This window comes from Perna viridis, chromosome 2, assembly GCF_037379345.1.
Source record: "Perna viridis isolate PV_CMFRI_1.1 ecotype Kerala chromosome 2, ASM3737934v1, whole genome shotgun sequence".
NCBI classification, from domain to species: Eukaryota; Metazoa; Mollusca; class Bivalvia; order Mytilida; family Mytilidae; genus Perna; species Perna viridis.
Genome location: NC_142446.1, coordinates 50,841,269 through 50,859,423, shown reverse-complemented (window position 1 = coordinate 50,859,423; position 18,155 = coordinate 50,841,269). Strand labels below are relative to the sequence as shown.

Below are 18,155 nucleotides of genomic sequence, written 5' to 3'. Positions count from 1 at the left end.
TTCCGATTTGATTCCGACATTACACTCTCCAGGACCCAAATTTTGACATTTGTACAGAATGATGCACATATTTGTGTGAAACCATTACTACTATTATTTAAACTGCAAAATTTGAAGACAGGTGAAGGAACAAGAATCCATGAAAAGAAACACTTTACCAAAACCAAAACGGTTTAACTGTTTAAGTTCTTTAAAAAAAAGATCACATACATCTTCTTTATAATCATTGCAATATGCTCTTTTTGGGACAACCATTTAAGGTAGAACGGTACTATTTATTTCCCATAGGCAACAATAGTGAAACTTTTGAAAAATTCACACCTTTCGAACAATGACGGAGTTATAAACTGAATTTTTTCCTGTAATATCTTCATTTTTCCAACTAAAATTGCAAACAGCCATAGCAAAACCGTCTCCATTCTTTGGTATTTTAAGCAGATGATGTTTGGGGTTAAAGTTCCCCCCTTTTTCTGTGAATGGCACATAAATTTAAAAAATTCATAATATTTATATAAAATGGCTTTCAAAAAATATAATGCAATTTTTTAAAAGTATTATAATATTAGAGCCTGGAATTAAAAAACATTTAGGGTTTCAGCACAATTTTATCCAATCACAGTGTCCGGAAGTATTTACTTAAGTAGGGTACACAAAAGGCCAACCTAAAATAATGAGAAATAATACCATCGCACCTTAATTCTGAAGGGACAGCTGTCAGTTTTTAGAAAACGATATTCTGGCCTACACTTCCTACAAAGGGACTTACTCCTGGTCAATGATACTTTTTTTTTTACAGGGAATGGGAAATTAATAATCTTGCATTGATGTGGTTGAAAATAAACTTTCTCACTCCGCAAAAATCGCCAGATTTTTTTTTCAGTTCCATGTGAAATGCATGTCCATCATTTAAAATGCCAATGGCCTTGATCATTTGGTAGAACTTTAACAGGAGAAAGGACTTAGGGAAACTGCAGGCCATGCCGCAGGGCACCCAAGAAATTACAGATGAACTGACTGAAAACAAACAGGCAAGGCCCCACAAACCTGGAGATTTTTTTAGTAAAATGGAAAACTAAATGTGTGTGGGCATGGCAAGTGGGCCTTGGTAAATTATGATCCCTTGATATGGAGCTGCAACATCAAATGAATGACTATTTGATTCAGCAGAATGCCATAATAAATAAACAACAATATACCAAAATTTATTTCTTCATTCAAGGTGTATACCTCTTGCCTAAAAATGAAACTATAAAGTGTATATATACGAACCTGAGGTTAACTTATTAGTAGGTTTAATTTCTCCTGTTATCTAAAAAGGACCCCCTATGATACTGCCATATTGGCCCCTTTTTTCTGAAAATGACCCCCTGTTTTACTGTCAAAGGGCCATTGGCGCCCTTTTGCAATTTCCTGGAATGAACACTAATCATTTGCTAACATGTATGACCCGTCTTCATTTTGAGTTGAATGACTGTCTTTTGCACTTATGAAAAATTAAGTAATCCACTTTGATCTGCCTATAGCTATGATATCATTGCTAGCCGTATTTTTCAATACAAGGTTTGGTCATTATTGTAACCAATTTAGACCCGTTGGGCAATGTGTCTGGAAACACATACTAAATACTTTTATTGGACAAGATACAATTTACGAAAAACCTCAGGATATATAAACTTGTTTCTAAGATTAAGCAACTGTAACAGAAACAGAATTGATTACCAAATGGAAACATTTTTATTTGGTTAAAATAGGAATTCTTAGATAACAGTTACTGAGAGGACTGATAGTCATTTAAGAGGGTGTCCATGCAAAAAACTGGGCAGGGGTACACATGACAAATTTTGTTTTTAAAACATTTTCACACATTTCATATCACAAATGCATCCTTTCTCAAAGTTGAATGTTGGTTTCTGATTAACTTAAATGATTAAAGAGAAATCATTACATAGAAAGCATTAAGATTCATTGACGAAAGGGAGATAACTCTTTCATTTGAGCAAAATTTGCTTTGATAGGGAACTTTAAATGCATTTTCAAAGCCATAAATTGTCCATTTAAAACAAACCTTGTCCTATTTGACATTCATATGGTATATACATTACAATGCAACAAAAAATTCAGTGGGATAAAATTTATCCTGTGCCACCCATATTATAGGATCTACCTGATATTTACATGGACAGCCTCTTAACTCTTTGCCAGCCCCAGGTTTAAAAAAATACAAATCACAAGGTCCTACATAAAAGCCCCCATATGGCAGACCTGCTAAACTTCTGCCCTCTCAAGCTGATAGGGTTGATGATTTGATGATCATCTGCATCTCGTCAGTAAATGATAATGATAATAAGACAGTGCTAATCCAAATTTCCTCAGAAGGTACAACCCTCCCCTTTTTCTTTGGATATTGATTTTTCAAGTTGGGACCAGAATGATGTGCCATACAAAATTTTTGTTTTTTGCAGTACCATGGAGAAACATGCAAATGCTTCATGTGTTCTGGTTGCTAGACTTTCTTAGTTTGATTCCAGAATTACAATGCATTTTCCTGTATGCTGTTAATACATTTAATGCAAATCATGTAAAATTGATTGATACTTCAATAAAATATGAAATATTTGCAATAAATATGCTATCGGCATACAAGATTAAGAAAATGTACCCAAACTCTTACACATACTTTGTATCATAGAAATAGTTAACGGTACTCAAGAGTTTTTTTTTCTTTTTAAACTAATACACTGTAACACAATAAGTTATGCATGCCTTATGAAATCTGTATTTCTCAATTTTCTTCAATTTTAGGCAGGTAAGAATTAGATGCTTAGATGTCACCTGTACCAGAGGAAGGGGAGCATGATGCAAAACCCCCAGAAGCTTATCCTATAGATAATTTGGATGTTCCTGATGTATTTATAGAAGCCAATAGCACTGATAGTGATGATGATGATGATGGCGATGACTTCCAGGTAATATTTCTCTTGGTTGATATATACATGTATATAGTAATTGTTACTATCAATTTTGATACTGACAATATCATGTGGAACATCTCAACTCATGCTCACATGCTTATCAAAATATTTATTATTCTGTTTATCTGTATTCTAATTACATTTGTATTGCATATTTGATAATTTTTTGGTACACATATCATCTTCATTCACTCTTAAGAAGATTTGATGACATCATAATCACTCCCAATGTTTTGACAGATATTTTTTAAAATCTTGTATGGTACCAGAGATGGAAGAATGTCTATCAACAAGATCAAAGGAAAATGTACAGATTACTAATAAGCTAAAGTATACATACAAAGCCATCCGAATTGTGGCTTTATTCTTTATATGAGTACTTTTTCACGATTTTTTATTTTGGTCATACAAACAATGTGAAATGATCAGATTTTGAGTAAATGCACCTTTGTTTACTTTGAACTACATCTTTTTAATATATACTAAGAATTACATGTGCTAAGGATTGTCAGATATAAGAAGTAGTGAAAGTAAGTTATCAACAATAAGAGAAGCTGCAGATAATTGCTATGGTACTTTTTTTCACAGTATTATTTATTTTCATGATAAGTATTTTTCACAAAAATAAACATACATAAATATAATTCAAAACCATAAAATAGTTTTAAATTGTACATGCCGTAAATCTGAAAGGAAACAAAATTACAAATGTAGATTGACATGTTCGAGCCAAGCAACTAAATAAAGCCATAACAATATATACTGTTTTAGAATAAGGCACCAAAAAGGGTAAAAATAGGTACATGTATTATCATGTAGAATGTTTGTTTTTTTTTCAGATTTTGATTATTCCTTTTTATTGTATTCCTTATTTAATTCTGGTAAACTACTGATGTGTTATTGACCATCAAAGGTGCCACACCCTTAAAAAATCAACTTTTTTATTTTTGGTCGGATTTAAAAAAAAAAATCTGTTGGATTTCTTATTAACATCCCTGTGTGTTTTTTCTATCAGATTTCAGATATCTCTTCAAGGTTTTTTTAGTAATAAGGGGTCAAAGGGGCTACACCCCTAAAAATTGACTTATAAATTTTTTATCTGATTTTGAAAATTTTTAATTGAATATTTTGTGCAATATAGTGTCCAAACCAGTTGTTGTGTCCAAAATGTGTGTCAAAAACTAAAATTGTGTCCACACTTCCCCCAAGTGTTCAGGGTTTAACCACTGCTGTCGTATCATGCTGTGCTCTGCAAATGAAAGTGATGTAAGCAGAACTGCTATAAATTTCTTTGAATATATTTTTGCAAGCCAAATCATAGCCAATAAAGGATTACTGCAAAAAAAAAAGAAAATCAGATATGTATTTGCACATTTGTGATTACCCAAATTACAAATACCAATATCTTAAAATGTTGCTGTAAATTACTGTCAAAAATAAATTGAGGAGGTTATGTGTGGTAGAAAGTGTGCCATGCAAATTAATTTTAGTATTATATGATGACTGTAAGTGAATGTATCATACTGAAATTGTACTACAAGGTGTTGTACCACAAAAAGAACTTCTAGATTTGATTAATGGGTGTGACTTGGGCCAATTAGACATGATGGGCTATAAAGACCAGAAACAAACATTTTGTGTGATGTCCAGATGATATCTTGAGGAAAAGTCAATGGATCTTTTTGAAATTATACCACAAAGTGCCAAACCCTAAAGTTAGGCTGGGATTGGTTTTGTGGGGAGGGGTGACAAACAACGGAGGATAAAGGGGCTAAATAAGGGGCAAACTTTAATTCTGGTCAAATTCTTATCCAGCTTCAAAAATTCAATTGCAATTAAAATTCAGAGCTGTATTAACCTTGAATGGTGTGTCCATACCTGCTGTTTTATTCAGCTGCAATGTGTGAAACATTTGATTTTGGTTAGAGACGCTACTTCAATTCAAACTTTATTTTAAGGGATATCAAATGTTACCCCAAGAACCTGATGAGGATGAACCAGTAGATGACATTGATGATCAAAAAGATGAAGTTGATGGAGCTCAGATAGATGAGGTTATTAGAAACACCTCTGTTCATACTCTGACTGGAGGAGGCATACCTTCATATATGCAGGTAAGAAGGTAGTCTGATGCCTTGTGTAGGGAATGCCGTCTAATAAAATGGTGATCCCTTTTCACCCCTTTTGGAACTTCCATACTGTTTCTGAACACTACACCAAAATATAGTTCAAATGTAATTCCTTTTATATCATTCAATACATCTTTTACAACCTGTAAATGTGTTTCTGGCAATTATTCAGCTTGATAATATTCTATTATTTCTGCAAATAAAATTAAAATCTAGTCTTCAAAATTGAACTGAAGACTTGAGGGACTTCTTTTTAGATGTTTAGTGATGAATTAGCATTTGGGGAATGAAGTTCATTCAGTTAATACATATAAGGTTTTTTGCTTAAATAATATGGGAAATGCAAATGTATGATTATGGTTATATTTTACATCATGTAATCTTTTAAATTTTGTTCATGCTACAATTTTCACAAGAATCAAAAACCCCCAGTGCTAACAGCTCTTTGATTACCTTTGATCTTTCAAACTTTAGCCAATCACACTCAATTGTGTCTTGAAAGCTTGGCAGCCTAGATTTGTGTGAGTCAGACTGTAACATGTATTGGTTGGGGACCCATATTTTTACTGGAGGAGGCATACCTTCATATATGCAGGTAAGAAGGTAGTCTGATGCCTTGTGTAGGGAATGCCGTCTAATAAAATGGTGCTATTGGTAGGTTTGTACCAGATAACCTACATTTTATATAAGAACCTATCTGCTCAGTCATCTTATTCTTTGATGATTTAAGCAAAAATGACCTTTCCCTTCTTTGTTTTTTGAAATCAAAGTGCTGTTAACACTGGAAGTTTTTGATTCCAGTGAAAATTGTAGTATGAACAAACTTTCAAAGATTACATGATGTAAAAATAAAACTTAAATCATACATTGGTGTTTCCCATATTATTTAGAACTGTTTTTTTTTCTAATATGAAGAAACTGAATGTCAATCTTCTGATATTGATGTATAATCTGTAATCAATAAAACAGTATCCAACTTCACACACATTAACAAGTTTTGTTCCATTTCACCTTTTTCCCAAATTTTTAAACCTGTCCAAAGGTTAATTTGCATTAAAATTCAAAAACTATTCTAACTGAGTATTTATCTTACACTGTAATTAATATAAAAAAAGCAATTTCACCTTAAGAAAATAATCTCATGATGAACATTAGATTTCCCATAACAAGACATCTTTTTATCAATTTTAATTTTCCCATCTATATCAATCATAAAACATCAATGATAGGATGAATATTTTGACTGATAAGTGTGTTACATGGAACATGCGTAACACATTTAATGTTTCTTGACACATTACTGCAAGAACTAAATTTCATAAATGAATTTTATTACTGATTATCTTTCAATGCCAAAAAGAAGTCCCTTAAATCTTCAGTTAATTTGAAGTCTAGATCTTAATTTTATTTTGCAGAAATAATAGAATTTTATTTAGCTGAATAATTGCCAGAAACTTATTTACTGGTTATAAAAGAGATACTGTATGATATAAAAGGAATTACATTTGGACTATATTTTCATGTAGAGCTCAGAAATAGTAGGGAAGTTCCAGGCATGGACCATTGACATAAGGTATACAATCCTAAAGGATCAAAAACCTCAAAATGACAAAAAATTACCGGGTGAGTTTTTTAATGTCCTTGACTACCCTTTTTTATTAGTCTCCTATTGACAGACAGAATCCAAGTGAGTGAGGGGGTTTTAAACGTCCTTGACTATCCTGTCGGGTCTCACACAGATGGCTACAGAATCCAATGCTCTTCACTTGTGTTTGTATGCCAAGGTCAAATGACTAGATCACATGACAATTAAGATCAGTGCAGGGGTATTTACGTTACTTCAACTTTTCTGTTGTACTAAAAATTATATGAATTATCTCTTTTTAAGAATACACTTATTTTATTGGCCCTGTGCAAGAAGTGTTAAATACCAACAGAAGTAATTGATTATTCAACCTTTTGAAACAGACTTAAATGGTACTGTTGTGGTCTCTCAAAATTATGCCTTGTCTTAACCTTAAAATATTGAAAACATCATCACAATTATAAATTATACATTAAGGTTTACCTATAAACACATGTGTATATTTCTAAATACATATCACCAATGAATGAAATTTAAATACCATAATCTGACTAGTACATTTGTTTACATAACAGATTAAAGGGATGGTGATTGTGTTTCCCTTTCAGTAAACTCAATTAACTGGTATTGGCAAAAGTTAAACTAATAACTGCCCCAATACGTTTTTAAAATACATTGATCAATTAAGGAAGTATTTGAGTTATTATTTTTTTTTACAAATCTTTTCAATAAATAGTAGATAATTTAGTTACTTTAAGGCTTAATTTTTCATTTGAAATTTGATAGCAGGTACATAGATTATATAGTTATATATATTATTTTTAATCACATTTTTAATAATCTCTCTGAATTTTAAAGGTTCCAGATTTACCTAAACCTGAACCACAGAGCCTTCTTTGGAACCAAAGAAATTTAGATTCTAGATTCAGTCTAGATGATGGTATGTCATTACAATCAATCTGTTATGTTTACATTTTTAAGACAAAAATAGCTGTAATTTATTGGCAAAGTCTCATGCACTGCTAGACATCCTTAATATATTTTTTATAAAGTTCTTTCAGAGAGATTTGCATTGAAAATTTGTAATTTCACACAAATACTGGTATTTCATATGATTCATACAGCGCATGTGACAGAAAAGTAAGCCACCATGCTATAGCACTACAAATATCATTACAAAGGTCACATAATGACAGTACTTCAGATTTTTAATATACAATACAGAGGTGGATCCACATTTTTAGGTTAGGAGGTATAAATAGAATTTAAGACCCAGTGAAGCAAGGCAAGAACATTTTTAGGGGGCATACACTGGATCTGTTTGCCTATGAATCAGAATCCATGCCTGCAATATTTCCTTATAGAAATTTTTGGTATATTTTTTGTTGTTGATTAGATCTTCATATTTGTATCACAGGCACTTGGGGACAATTTGTGGTTTCTTGGTATTTTTCCTCGAAACCGTGTATTTTATTATAAGTTCCTGTATAGCTTCTTTATTATATTGACAGAGAATGCTGAAAAGATAAAGGCTGTGATGAAGAAAGTACAGCTACCAACTTGTAACATTCCAGACTGGGCCAAAAATATACCAGAGGACCAATGGAGAGAAAAAATAGCTAAAATTCAGGACAGAAAATCATAGCTTTTTTCCTACTCTTTGATATTGAACCTTCTATGTTTTTCTTAACTTATGAAAATATTAATGAGATTATTGATATGGCTAGGTAAATGGTTCTTATCCTGTTTTTCTTTTTGTACATTACCTATGCCATCATATCTTTACATTATTTTTCTTTAAAATTATAATAGCTGGGTGTGTATTTGTTACAGACCATACTGACATATGTTTTAAAAGAATATGTCATTGTGTATTGTATGGGTATTCATTTATGATCTAGGAAAAGGCATGCATCATTCAATAAAATACTTTTGTACAACACAGACCTGAAAATAGTATAATGTTAGATAATACTGATTAACATAAGTAAGAATATATTAAGTGTCAGTCCCTGTAAGAATCAGGCAGTAGGGGAAACATGGTATGAAAAAAACTCATCATTTTGATAGTGTAATTTGACTCTTTGCGCCATCAGAATCAAGGAAAACAGACAATATTTTCCATATCATGCTGGACCATTGAGTTACAAATTCATTGAAATGCAATGAAAATGAACATTTCAAGGGCAGATAACTCATTAAAAACCTCATTTTTCTAACATTCTATTGAAAAATGTCTGAGCAAAGCCAGCAATGCAGAGGTCAAATAATGGTCTTTTCATATAGAGATAGGATCCATGAGTGAAATTATATTGTCAGATTGGTGGAGTTTTGACATGCATGTTTCTGATTTTTCTCATTTTGCCTGATTCTTACAAACACTTACACTTAAGTATACAAGTAGTAAAGACCAATTTATAAGCAGGACATGTGCATAAAATGAACTACTCTTTTTATCAATACTATCAACATTAATCTACAATATATAAATTATAAAGATGTTTTCTTTTGGCCATTATTGAGAAATTTTAAAGCTATTGAAATAATTTTATTAAAATTAAGGCATATAGTAAAGGTATTCACAAGGTTCTGCTCTAAGATGACCCCAATTACATAAGTACATGTATACAGATATATGGTCCAGCCCATGTGAGTAAAATCCAAATACTTATGATGGCAGTGATGTAAATTGGAAACCCTTGTTTGTTGAAAAATTTTGTTAATATCATATACCATTTTAAGGGAAAGTGCCTATTCAAAGCCTCAGATACAATTCTTTACAAAATTTCTGAATCTACACCTTACCTTTATAGTCTAGAACACATTTTGATATTACTACCTGAAGTCAATGATCGTTTATCAGTAGCCAGTGCATGTATATATAACTTTCAATTATTGATCTTTATCAACTTTCAATGAACATGCATTCGGTAAATATTTTCATTTTGGTTTGGGATAGATGACTTTAGTTTAGCCACTGTCAATAAAATGCATATTAAGTCAGAAATGTGCTTAAACACATTACTTATATAATTTGGATTTTTAGTTTTAAATGAGAAAAAAAAACACTTTGTAAAGAAAAATTAAAATATACATTTTGTCTATGTATACCATTTTTGAATGTGCAATGATTGACTAGTTTTGTTAGTTTTTATTTAATCATGTACTTGTAAAAATGATTGTGTGAATGTTATGTTGGTGCTTATATAAATAAAATGATTTATAACATACTTTTACAGATGTGTATTCATTATCTATCCGTAGAAAAATTCAGACACTGCTAGTGTTAGAGGTGATTCAGAAATCCCAACAAACTAACTCTTCATATGTAATATTTTTAATGTAACTTTAGTCCTTTCAGTATTATTTACAAATCCACACATTCTAACCCCCTATTCCCACTTAATTTAACCAAAGCAAGAATGATAACTCTTGTGAAGTGCCAATTTTCTCTATAGTTGGATGACAAGACTGGTTATGTGGTCTGTCACTGTTTCTGAATAAGAAATGGTGTGAATTATGTTGGTTTTGACATATATGAATCACTCCCATCTGATTTTTCAATCTCCGAAACAGAGGTCCTTGTATCTCCTACGTCAAACAAACAGTACAGGGACAAAGGCGCTACCAACCTCTATTTCAGAGATTGCTGATTTTTATGTAGATCACTACTTAATTACCCTTTGGGTGTGGTTAAACACTGGATTAAAGAATTTTTGAGAAAGATAGCAAAAGAATTTTCATTTATCATTAGACAAATTCTGTCAAATGAAACCAATAGGAAAAAGAAATCCCTCAGGAGATAAGTGGAATCAAACGTGATCATTTACTTTATTTCTATGTGTGTGTGCATTTTTATTTTTTTTTCATGTTCTTTGTTGTGTGTGTCTATTTTCATTTTGTGGTTGTTGTCCTTGGATTGTGTTCTATATTTAGTTATGTTCTGATCCTGGTTCACTTGATTTAAATATGACAGCAAAAAATTTGCCATTGTATAATGTTATTGCGCAGTCTGTCATTGGCTTCATGGTCATCGTCTAGGGACACTTTGTTTCTGTGTGATAACTTTACTTGTGGTTGACCAATTGTTCTGAAATCTTGATTGATTTTACTAACCACTAAAGCAAGGTTCCTATTTAATTTGGACGTTGTGGCCCCTACCATTTTAGAAAAATGGGTAAAAAGGGTTAAAATTTATCTTTTTTTCAAAACCCATGTAAAATGTTCATTTTTATTTTTATCTTAAATGTTCTTTTTTTGTGTTCTTTATTTAAATATAGTAAATAAATGTATCAACAGATTTAATGTGTTTTGGACCTTTTCAAGCTATAGGGACTCTAAGTAAGGCAACACACAAGAAATTAAAATTTTTATTTTCAAAAGAAATATTTATTGGATTCCTTGTAACATTTCTGCCCATGTTTTTCAATCAGATTTCAGATCACTCTTATGGTTTCCATATAAGGGGTCAAAGGGGCCACACCCAAAAAAATAAAACTTTTTATATTATGTCAAATTTCAAAATTCTTTTTATTGGATTCCTCAGGAAAAACCCCTGCCTCTGGTTTTCCATCCGATTTCAGATATCTCTTACCATTTTCGAGTTATAAGGTGTCAAAGGAGCCACACACCCAAATAATTGACTTAGTTTTGATCTGCTTCTGAAAATTTTCAATTGAATTTAAAATTTTGTCCGAACTATTTATTGTGTCCATAATAAATTTTAAGTCCTTATGATTAAAGATGTCAAAAACTAATATTGTGTCCCAACTGTTCAGGGTTCGACCACTGCAGTTGTATCATCCCGCGCTTGGAGAAGTGTTTCATTCTATCAAACAAATATGAATAGTGACAATTCGTTTATGGTGTATATACCAAAGATGTGTGGATTAGAAGTGGTCATAAATGATGAACAAAATGAAAATGTAGAATTATCTGAATTTGGAATTATTTTGGATTTCAGAAAATTAGTTAAAAAGAATTAAGGTGTAACTCATGACAAAATGGTTGAAAAGGTTAATAATTTCTTGCTTGCCTTTTTGTTACCCAACCAGTCCTACCCCTTACCAGACCTGTTCATGCTACTTTATGTTCTATGTTGTGTGTGCTATTTTCTTTTTCTGATTGTTGTCTTTGGATTGACAATCATATTTTTTGGTCATATAAATATGATCCATAAAATCCATAGTTTTGATTATTGATATAGGCACTATGGAGAGACTCGCAATCTGCAGTCAAAATTTGTAGAAAATACAGACAATCATAAAAGGGATATGGTTCAGGCCTTAAAAAACAAGTTTAACTCAACTGCAGATTTTATACACCTGTCCACAGTCAGAAAATGCTGGTCATTGATGTGTCATATTGTCGTTAAATTACTTTTTAGTTTGATTTTGAAAAATTAACATTATTCAGTTACCGTGGATTTTGTTACTTTGTTGTTAGGGCCTTCCAGAGCTAACTTAAAGGTGTGTTTACACTTTTTTACCTTTTGGTTTGTACAAGACGTTTATTGGTTTGCACCAAGACGTATACTTTATAACCGGAAACAGAACTACCAAATTGTTAAAATGTCTTTTACATGATGGGAACATCAATAAATAAAACATCACAAAACTGGACATTTTATACAATAACAATCACAGTGGCACACATGTTACAATTAACAAAAAATAATTAAACTTTTCCCTTTTTTAAATCAGATCTAGTTTCTTCTAATTCTGCAGCCTTATCTTGTAAAGCTATAAGTTCTTTGTCTGGTATGTAGCGATCTTCTTCTTCATCTGGGTCAGGCTAAATAAATGGGTATATAATGTGTGAGACAGCATAAGAGATAAGATGTACATGTAATATTGAGTTAAAAAATACAGGCAATTTTCAAAGGAATGGTTTCCCATTATTTTAAATGTCACATGCTTTCCATCAGAGGGATTAGTTGACGGCTCAGCCTGAGATTTCATAAAGGTGACTATCACAATTATTGCCCTTGTTCTAAAAGTAAAACAGGTATTAAAAAATTACTTGTTTCTACAGGACCAAAATAAATAAGTCATTCAGTATTTCTTTTCATTGAAGATTACATGGTATATGGTACAATGGTTGGACAAGGTTAACATTCACAGAGTATTTATTTTTACATACAATTAAGACTTCAAAAAGACTACATACCTGTTTGATTGTTACTTCAATACCAGCTGGTGCATTTAATTTCATAGCTTCTATATACACTTGTAATAAAGTAGATGGCACATCCTCTACCTAAAAATTATATATTTTGTAATTTATAATCTTAAACAAAATTACCCTAATTCTATGGAAACCAAAATTGCACACTTTAATAGAGCAAAAATTTAATATGGATTTTGTGGATTTCAATTTAACAGTGTCTCTAAGGGCTAATTGGAAAAAAATGAATTATGAAATACACATACACCAAGAACATATATAGTCAGAAAACATTTCTGGTAATCTTATCAGTAAACCTTCAATGACTTGTGCAAATTATTGGGCAAACCAATTTAAAAAAAAATGTATGTTTCTGGGAAGTGGAAATTTTTACTGACTTAACTTTAATAAAATATAACGATATTTTGCTGATTGAGTTATTTCTAGATAAAATATATACTTCCCACAATTTGTACCAAATTTTCATAATCAAATTTTAAATTTTATTAACAAAATCTTTTGTGCAGAACTCTATTCAAAAAACATTTTTTAACCATATATTAGAATCACATATAACAACGTAACATTTTTAAAAGCTTTTTTCCACATTAAATTCTAAAAATTGTGAAAAAAGTGAACTAGTATTTGCACATTAGCTTATATACTGACTTGTATGATGCCTTACAGAAATATGTGATTTAGAACTGGGCCCACTGTTCTTCACAAATATTATTAGCATTTTATGACTAACTTGCATTTTAAGATAAAGATTGCTGTACCCTATCAACATTCTTTCTTTTCTGTTACATTTAAAGAGACTTATATACCTGAACAACTCTTTCATATTTTGTCAGCTGGTACGTGTGTTCTGTCTTATTGGATGAAGGATAAAACAAGTCAATCTTAGAAGACTTCCCTGGAACTGCAAAGCTGGTAATATCAAATAAAAATAAATGACACAAACATGGAAATTTTGTTTGTCACACAGGCTAGAAGTTAGATATTATTTTTAGGGGGATCAGATTAGTGCTTAACCAATATTAATCTCATAATTTTTTATATAAATGCCTTGTTGGACAAAACCCCTGACCCCCCTGCCTATAAGTATGTGCCAAATAACACTGTTACGGCCAGTGGTCGCTCTAGGTTGAAAAAAATATGCATGTAAAAAAACCCAAGCCTCTAAATTCTTTTGTAAGCAAAATTATTTTGTCAAAACAGGTGTGATTTGATGAGTCATCAGTGTTCATAAGCAAATTTCCAAGTAAGTAATTATAAATAACTGTTGTCACAACACATTTTTGTGATGCTGCTCTCATTAATTCCAGTGTAGAGATGGGTAAGAATTTGTGCTTACAAATTATTTAATTGTTTCAAAAGTGATAACAATTATTGCTTCCAAAGAGCAAGTTTTTGAGTCTGTAAAATAATAGTTCTCACAAATAGACAACAAGATAAGAACTGGACATTGTGTTAGCAGGAGTATCATAGAACATGTAAATATAGAAACAAACAATTAAATAAAATATGGGGAAATTTTAATATTTGCCGATGTTGATCCTGCTTGCAAATAATGCAAGTTGTTAATTTTTTTGTGTTTTGATAAAAATTTTTGCATGAAAAATGCAAAAAAATGTGTTAACACGACCTCTGCATGGCAGTACATCAGAGACCATGAAACTTAAATGGTAACTTTAAGAATTTTATAGCCCAAATGAGTAAATTTAAATAAGTATTATAGTATTTCACAGATTCTCTCAAGTGAATATATTCAGGGGTATGAATTTTTTTGTGGTTTCAAAAAATGATTAGCATTATATTGTGTTTAAAATCAATTTCACTGTTTTCTGTCCAACATGAAAATTATGAAAATTAGTATGTTTACAGTAGTCTGAAATACTGTCGAAACCAGACATGTTTTTAAGATCTTTTCTATCAGTTTTATTTGTATTTTGACTCTCGGTAAACTATACATATGTCTTAACTGGACCAAAGGGATTTGGTTGAGACAGGTATCACAGTACATGTTGTGTACTAACATTATACAATCAATGACACCATCACTTCACATATTCTACATCAAATAACTTACTTATCTGTCTCTAAACCTAATGTTTTCCCAAGACGATGCACGTATGTTGAGTAACTTTCTAAAACAGGATAGTCATAACCCTTCATCTGTATATTTAAAACATCATATTCAGGAATTTCTGGGGGTGGATTCTAAAACAAACATTGCTCAAGAATGACTGTATGGAAGTTACCAAATATGATTCATATAATTAAATACTGTAACTGCAAGGTCAAAAAGAAGAATTACTAGATGTGTCTCAAGCCATTTTGCTTTTGAATTACGATGGAAAGTTAAAACACTTGTTTAAGTTTGAAAATCTTAATACTGTAATGTAAAATGTCTCTGTGTGTTTTTCATAATTCTTTTTACATGAACTACATTATTTTAAGGTTTATCTTTTTTTTCTCAATTTTCTCCTTGTTTACACTTACAAGATTGTCTGGTTCCCATTTCCCAAACAGTTGAGAACTGACACTGTAACTACACCTACAAAAATAAAATTAGAAAAATAAAATAAATCTCTGAAAATGAAGTGCTGGAATCTATAAGAATCAGGCAAACTCACAAATTTGACAATGTGGGCCCAAAGTTTATGATCCATCAAAGACAAATTGACATTTAGTCAGTCTAAGAAGAGTCAGAAGATGCAAAAAAACTAAAAAAGGATGGGGAAAAGTGAGTTATCTTCCTTCCATGATGAACTTGCAATGAATTTCATTTAACTTGTACCTCAAATTACTGACACTTGAAAGCCATTTCTGCATTTCAGATAATATTGAATAAGATTTCACTAATACCCCTTCGTGTTTTTTTCCTCCATAATTCACCCACTGCCCGATTGTTACAGATAATAGCATTTAATAACTAAACGAAGTCAATGATTGCATAAAAAAATGTCTGTAATCATACTTACAAAAAAATAAAAGATTTTCACAATTTTGTACCAGGCAATTTGTCTTGTGCTAAATAAATGTCATGCTTTACAGGATGTTTGTTTTATATTCATTTCAAATCATTGGCAGATCCAGAAATTCGAAAAGAAGGGGTGGAGCACTCAAATGATTTTCAATTTTTACAATATAATCAACTGAAGTTCTCAAGTATAATGGAGGGGGCATTATTACAAATAATGATAGATGTTTTTTGGAGACAGAATACATGTATGTAGTTTGGGTATCTGTTGAATTAATGAACATCGCTTTGCAGTCATATTTTCAAAGAATGTTGCATGTAAATCTCAGAAAAGTTTTTGCATAAAGCAGGTGTGCCAGTATAATGTTCTTTTTTTCTTTTTATGCTTGCAGTCCGAGATGATTATGTCATGTCCAATTGTTTATCAAACATTTTAACTTTTTAAAAAAGTTATGTAAGACAAACCAGATGCTTTCTTTAATCAATCAAGAGACTTAATAACCTACTATACCAAATTACAAATCAGTCTAATACAATACTTTGAAAATTAATACTTTGTGTGATTTGTAACATTGATAGTGATGTTCATTAAAAGGAATCTTACCTTTGAAAAAGAATTTCTTATTTTCTAAACAAGGGCCCTCAAGCGGCATGAATATTTACATGTATCTTACCTTTGAATAATTTTACAACATCTAGTACAAATGGTTTGTGACAATTTACTTGCTACAAGCATATTCTGCAAAGTAAAAATATAAAACTAATGTAATACTGGTGATACTTTTTTCTGAATTCATGATAACTGATCATACAGATAATATTTCCCTAAAATGTTGCATTTTCACCATAGAATAAAATAAAGCACTTGGCATGAATTATTTCATCAAAGCTGAATGTTAACAAAATACTGAAATAGTACAGAAATGTCAGCATTCAAATGGGAACAAATTGTGCACCGCTACTCATATCCTACAATAGGAACTCAGTTTCTGCTATATAAATGATGTGTTGTCTTTAAACAATCTTTGTTTCTGGGAATTTATACATCATGCATGTATCTAATAGGAAACTACAGACACTATGTAGTCAACCACATCTATTGACCTACTCTCAGACATCAATGGAAAGGGAAACCTTGTGACCAATTATATGACAAACCAAATGACTTCTCATTCAGGATTGTCAACTTTCCTTTCATCTGTGGTAATTAACATCCCTTCAGCACCAGTGCATAGAGTTTTTATATCACAACTCATGTTATGCAAAAACTTACTGAAACAACCTGGACTTTTTGTACCCTGCTAGACTTATTACAATTAGGCCAAATAAAATTATATCTCTGTTTCCTGTTGTATGTCAGAAAAAAATGAGTCTGTTGGTCAGAATTTTATTTTATTAACTTATTTTTTCCCAAATTTCATAGAAAACAACTTCAAAGATATTTTATTTAACTACCCAGTCTATATGGAAATGGAAAATTGACTACCATCTGTAAAAATTTGTGTCATTTGGTGGTACCTTTTGTTGTTTGTTAACTTGAAAATAAATCCGTCGGGGGTCAAAGCATGAACCGATCAGGCAACAGGAAACAAAGGTATAATATTTGGCCTTATGCTTCTGGAATAGGGTTATATTACTATAAGAGTATTATGGTTGTCATGAACTTGTGGATTAATAATGTGCATACATCAACACCATGAGAACTGGTTTGTTCACTATGCCATAGTTTTCCTTTTTTCTTTTGTTGTCCCTGGATGCAACGTTTTATGTATGAACAACTCACTTTTTTACCTAATGGTGTTTCTAGAAAAGTCAATGACTCTTACCCTAAAACTAAAAGTGCACCTTTGTCCATGCTCCCAAATTTAAGAAGTCTGGATTGCTAATTCTTTGTACAAGTTATTTTGTTATTTCAATATTTAATGATTTTTTTGTTGTGTGATGTCTGAAGAAATTAAAATTAAAATAAGGGTAACAACAAAATTACCGAACACCGTTTCATAATCAAGTGCCCAAAAAAAAATAAGTGATAGAAACACTTCAAACAGAGTGAAAGACTGTGAGAGTGAGATAACTTTAGTATCAAGAGATGTCACTGAATCTACCAAGATACATTTACCAAAGTAAAACCAGACCTCATATTATATCTTACCCTTAGGTAGTTCATGTCCAGAAAAAAAGAAAAAAAAACTCAATAGAAATAATTTCTCACTCTAGTCAAGAAGGATAACTCTTATTTTACATGTTTAGTTTCGGAGTTATTATATTTTTAAAATTTTATATAAAAAAAAGGTTTATAAATTTAGCTAACTTATAAA

At 31.2% G+C, this 18,155-nt stretch overlaps 2 protein-coding genes across 2 annotated transcripts; one reads left to right on the top strand and one right to left on the bottom strand.

The window, feature by feature from the left end:
- The first annotated feature begins 5 nt into the window (after positions 1-5).
- Positions 6-9,916, top strand: LOC148625656 (uncharacterized). The gene is made up of 5 exons (XM_088569318.1): positions 6-121; positions 2,803-2,966; positions 4,931-5,086; positions 7,545-7,626; positions 8,198-9,916. Exons 2-5 carry the CDS (start codon positions 2,826-2,828, stop codon positions 8,329-8,331), a joined length of 513 nt encoding a protein of 170 aa, XP_088425444.1. The 5' UTR covers positions 6-121; positions 2,803-2,825; the 3' UTR covers positions 8,332-9,916.
- Positions 9,917-12,297: 2,381 nt separating this feature from the next.
- On the bottom strand, positions 12,298-18,073 carry LOC148625655 (large ribosomal subunit protein mL48-like). The gene is made up of 7 exons (XM_088569317.1): positions 17,990-18,073; positions 16,512-16,576; positions 15,357-15,411; positions 14,944-15,074; positions 13,679-13,781; positions 12,855-12,944; positions 12,298-12,479 (listed from the first exon to the last, which is right to left on the bottom strand). Exons 1-7 carry the CDS (start codon positions 18,002-18,004, stop codon positions 12,363-12,365), a joined length of 576 nt encoding a protein of 191 aa, XP_088425443.1. The 5' UTR covers positions 18,005-18,073; the 3' UTR covers positions 12,298-12,362.
- Between the last annotated feature and the right edge of the window lie 82 nt (positions 18,074-18,155).

What these genes read in the sequence shown, in the direction of transcription:
- LOC148625656 (XM_088569318.1), top strand. Translation starts at nt 2,826, where the DNA reads ATGTCACCTGTACCAGAGGAAGGGGAGCATGATGCAAAACCCCCAGAA. An exon ending in GCATACCTTCATATATGCAG is followed by an intron (nt 5,087 to 7,544) that starts GTAAGAAGGTAG and finishes TGAATTTTAAAG; the next exon opens with GTTCCAGATTTACCTAAACC. An exon ending in TAGATTCAGTCTAGATGATG is followed by an intron (nt 7,627 to 8,197) that starts GTATGTCATTAC and finishes TTATATTGACAG; the next exon opens with AGAATGCTGAAAAGATAAAG.
- LOC148625655 (XM_088569317.1), bottom strand. An exon ending in TGTTGTAAAATTATTCAAAG is followed by an intron (nt 15,412 to 16,511) that starts GTAAGATACATG and finishes TTATTTTTGTAG; the next exon opens with GTGTAGTTACAGTGTCAGTT. An exon ending in TTGAAGTAACAATCAAACAG is followed by an intron (nt 12,480 to 12,854) that starts GTATGTAGTCTT and finishes CCATTTATTTAG; the next exon opens with CCTGACCCAGATGAAGAAGA.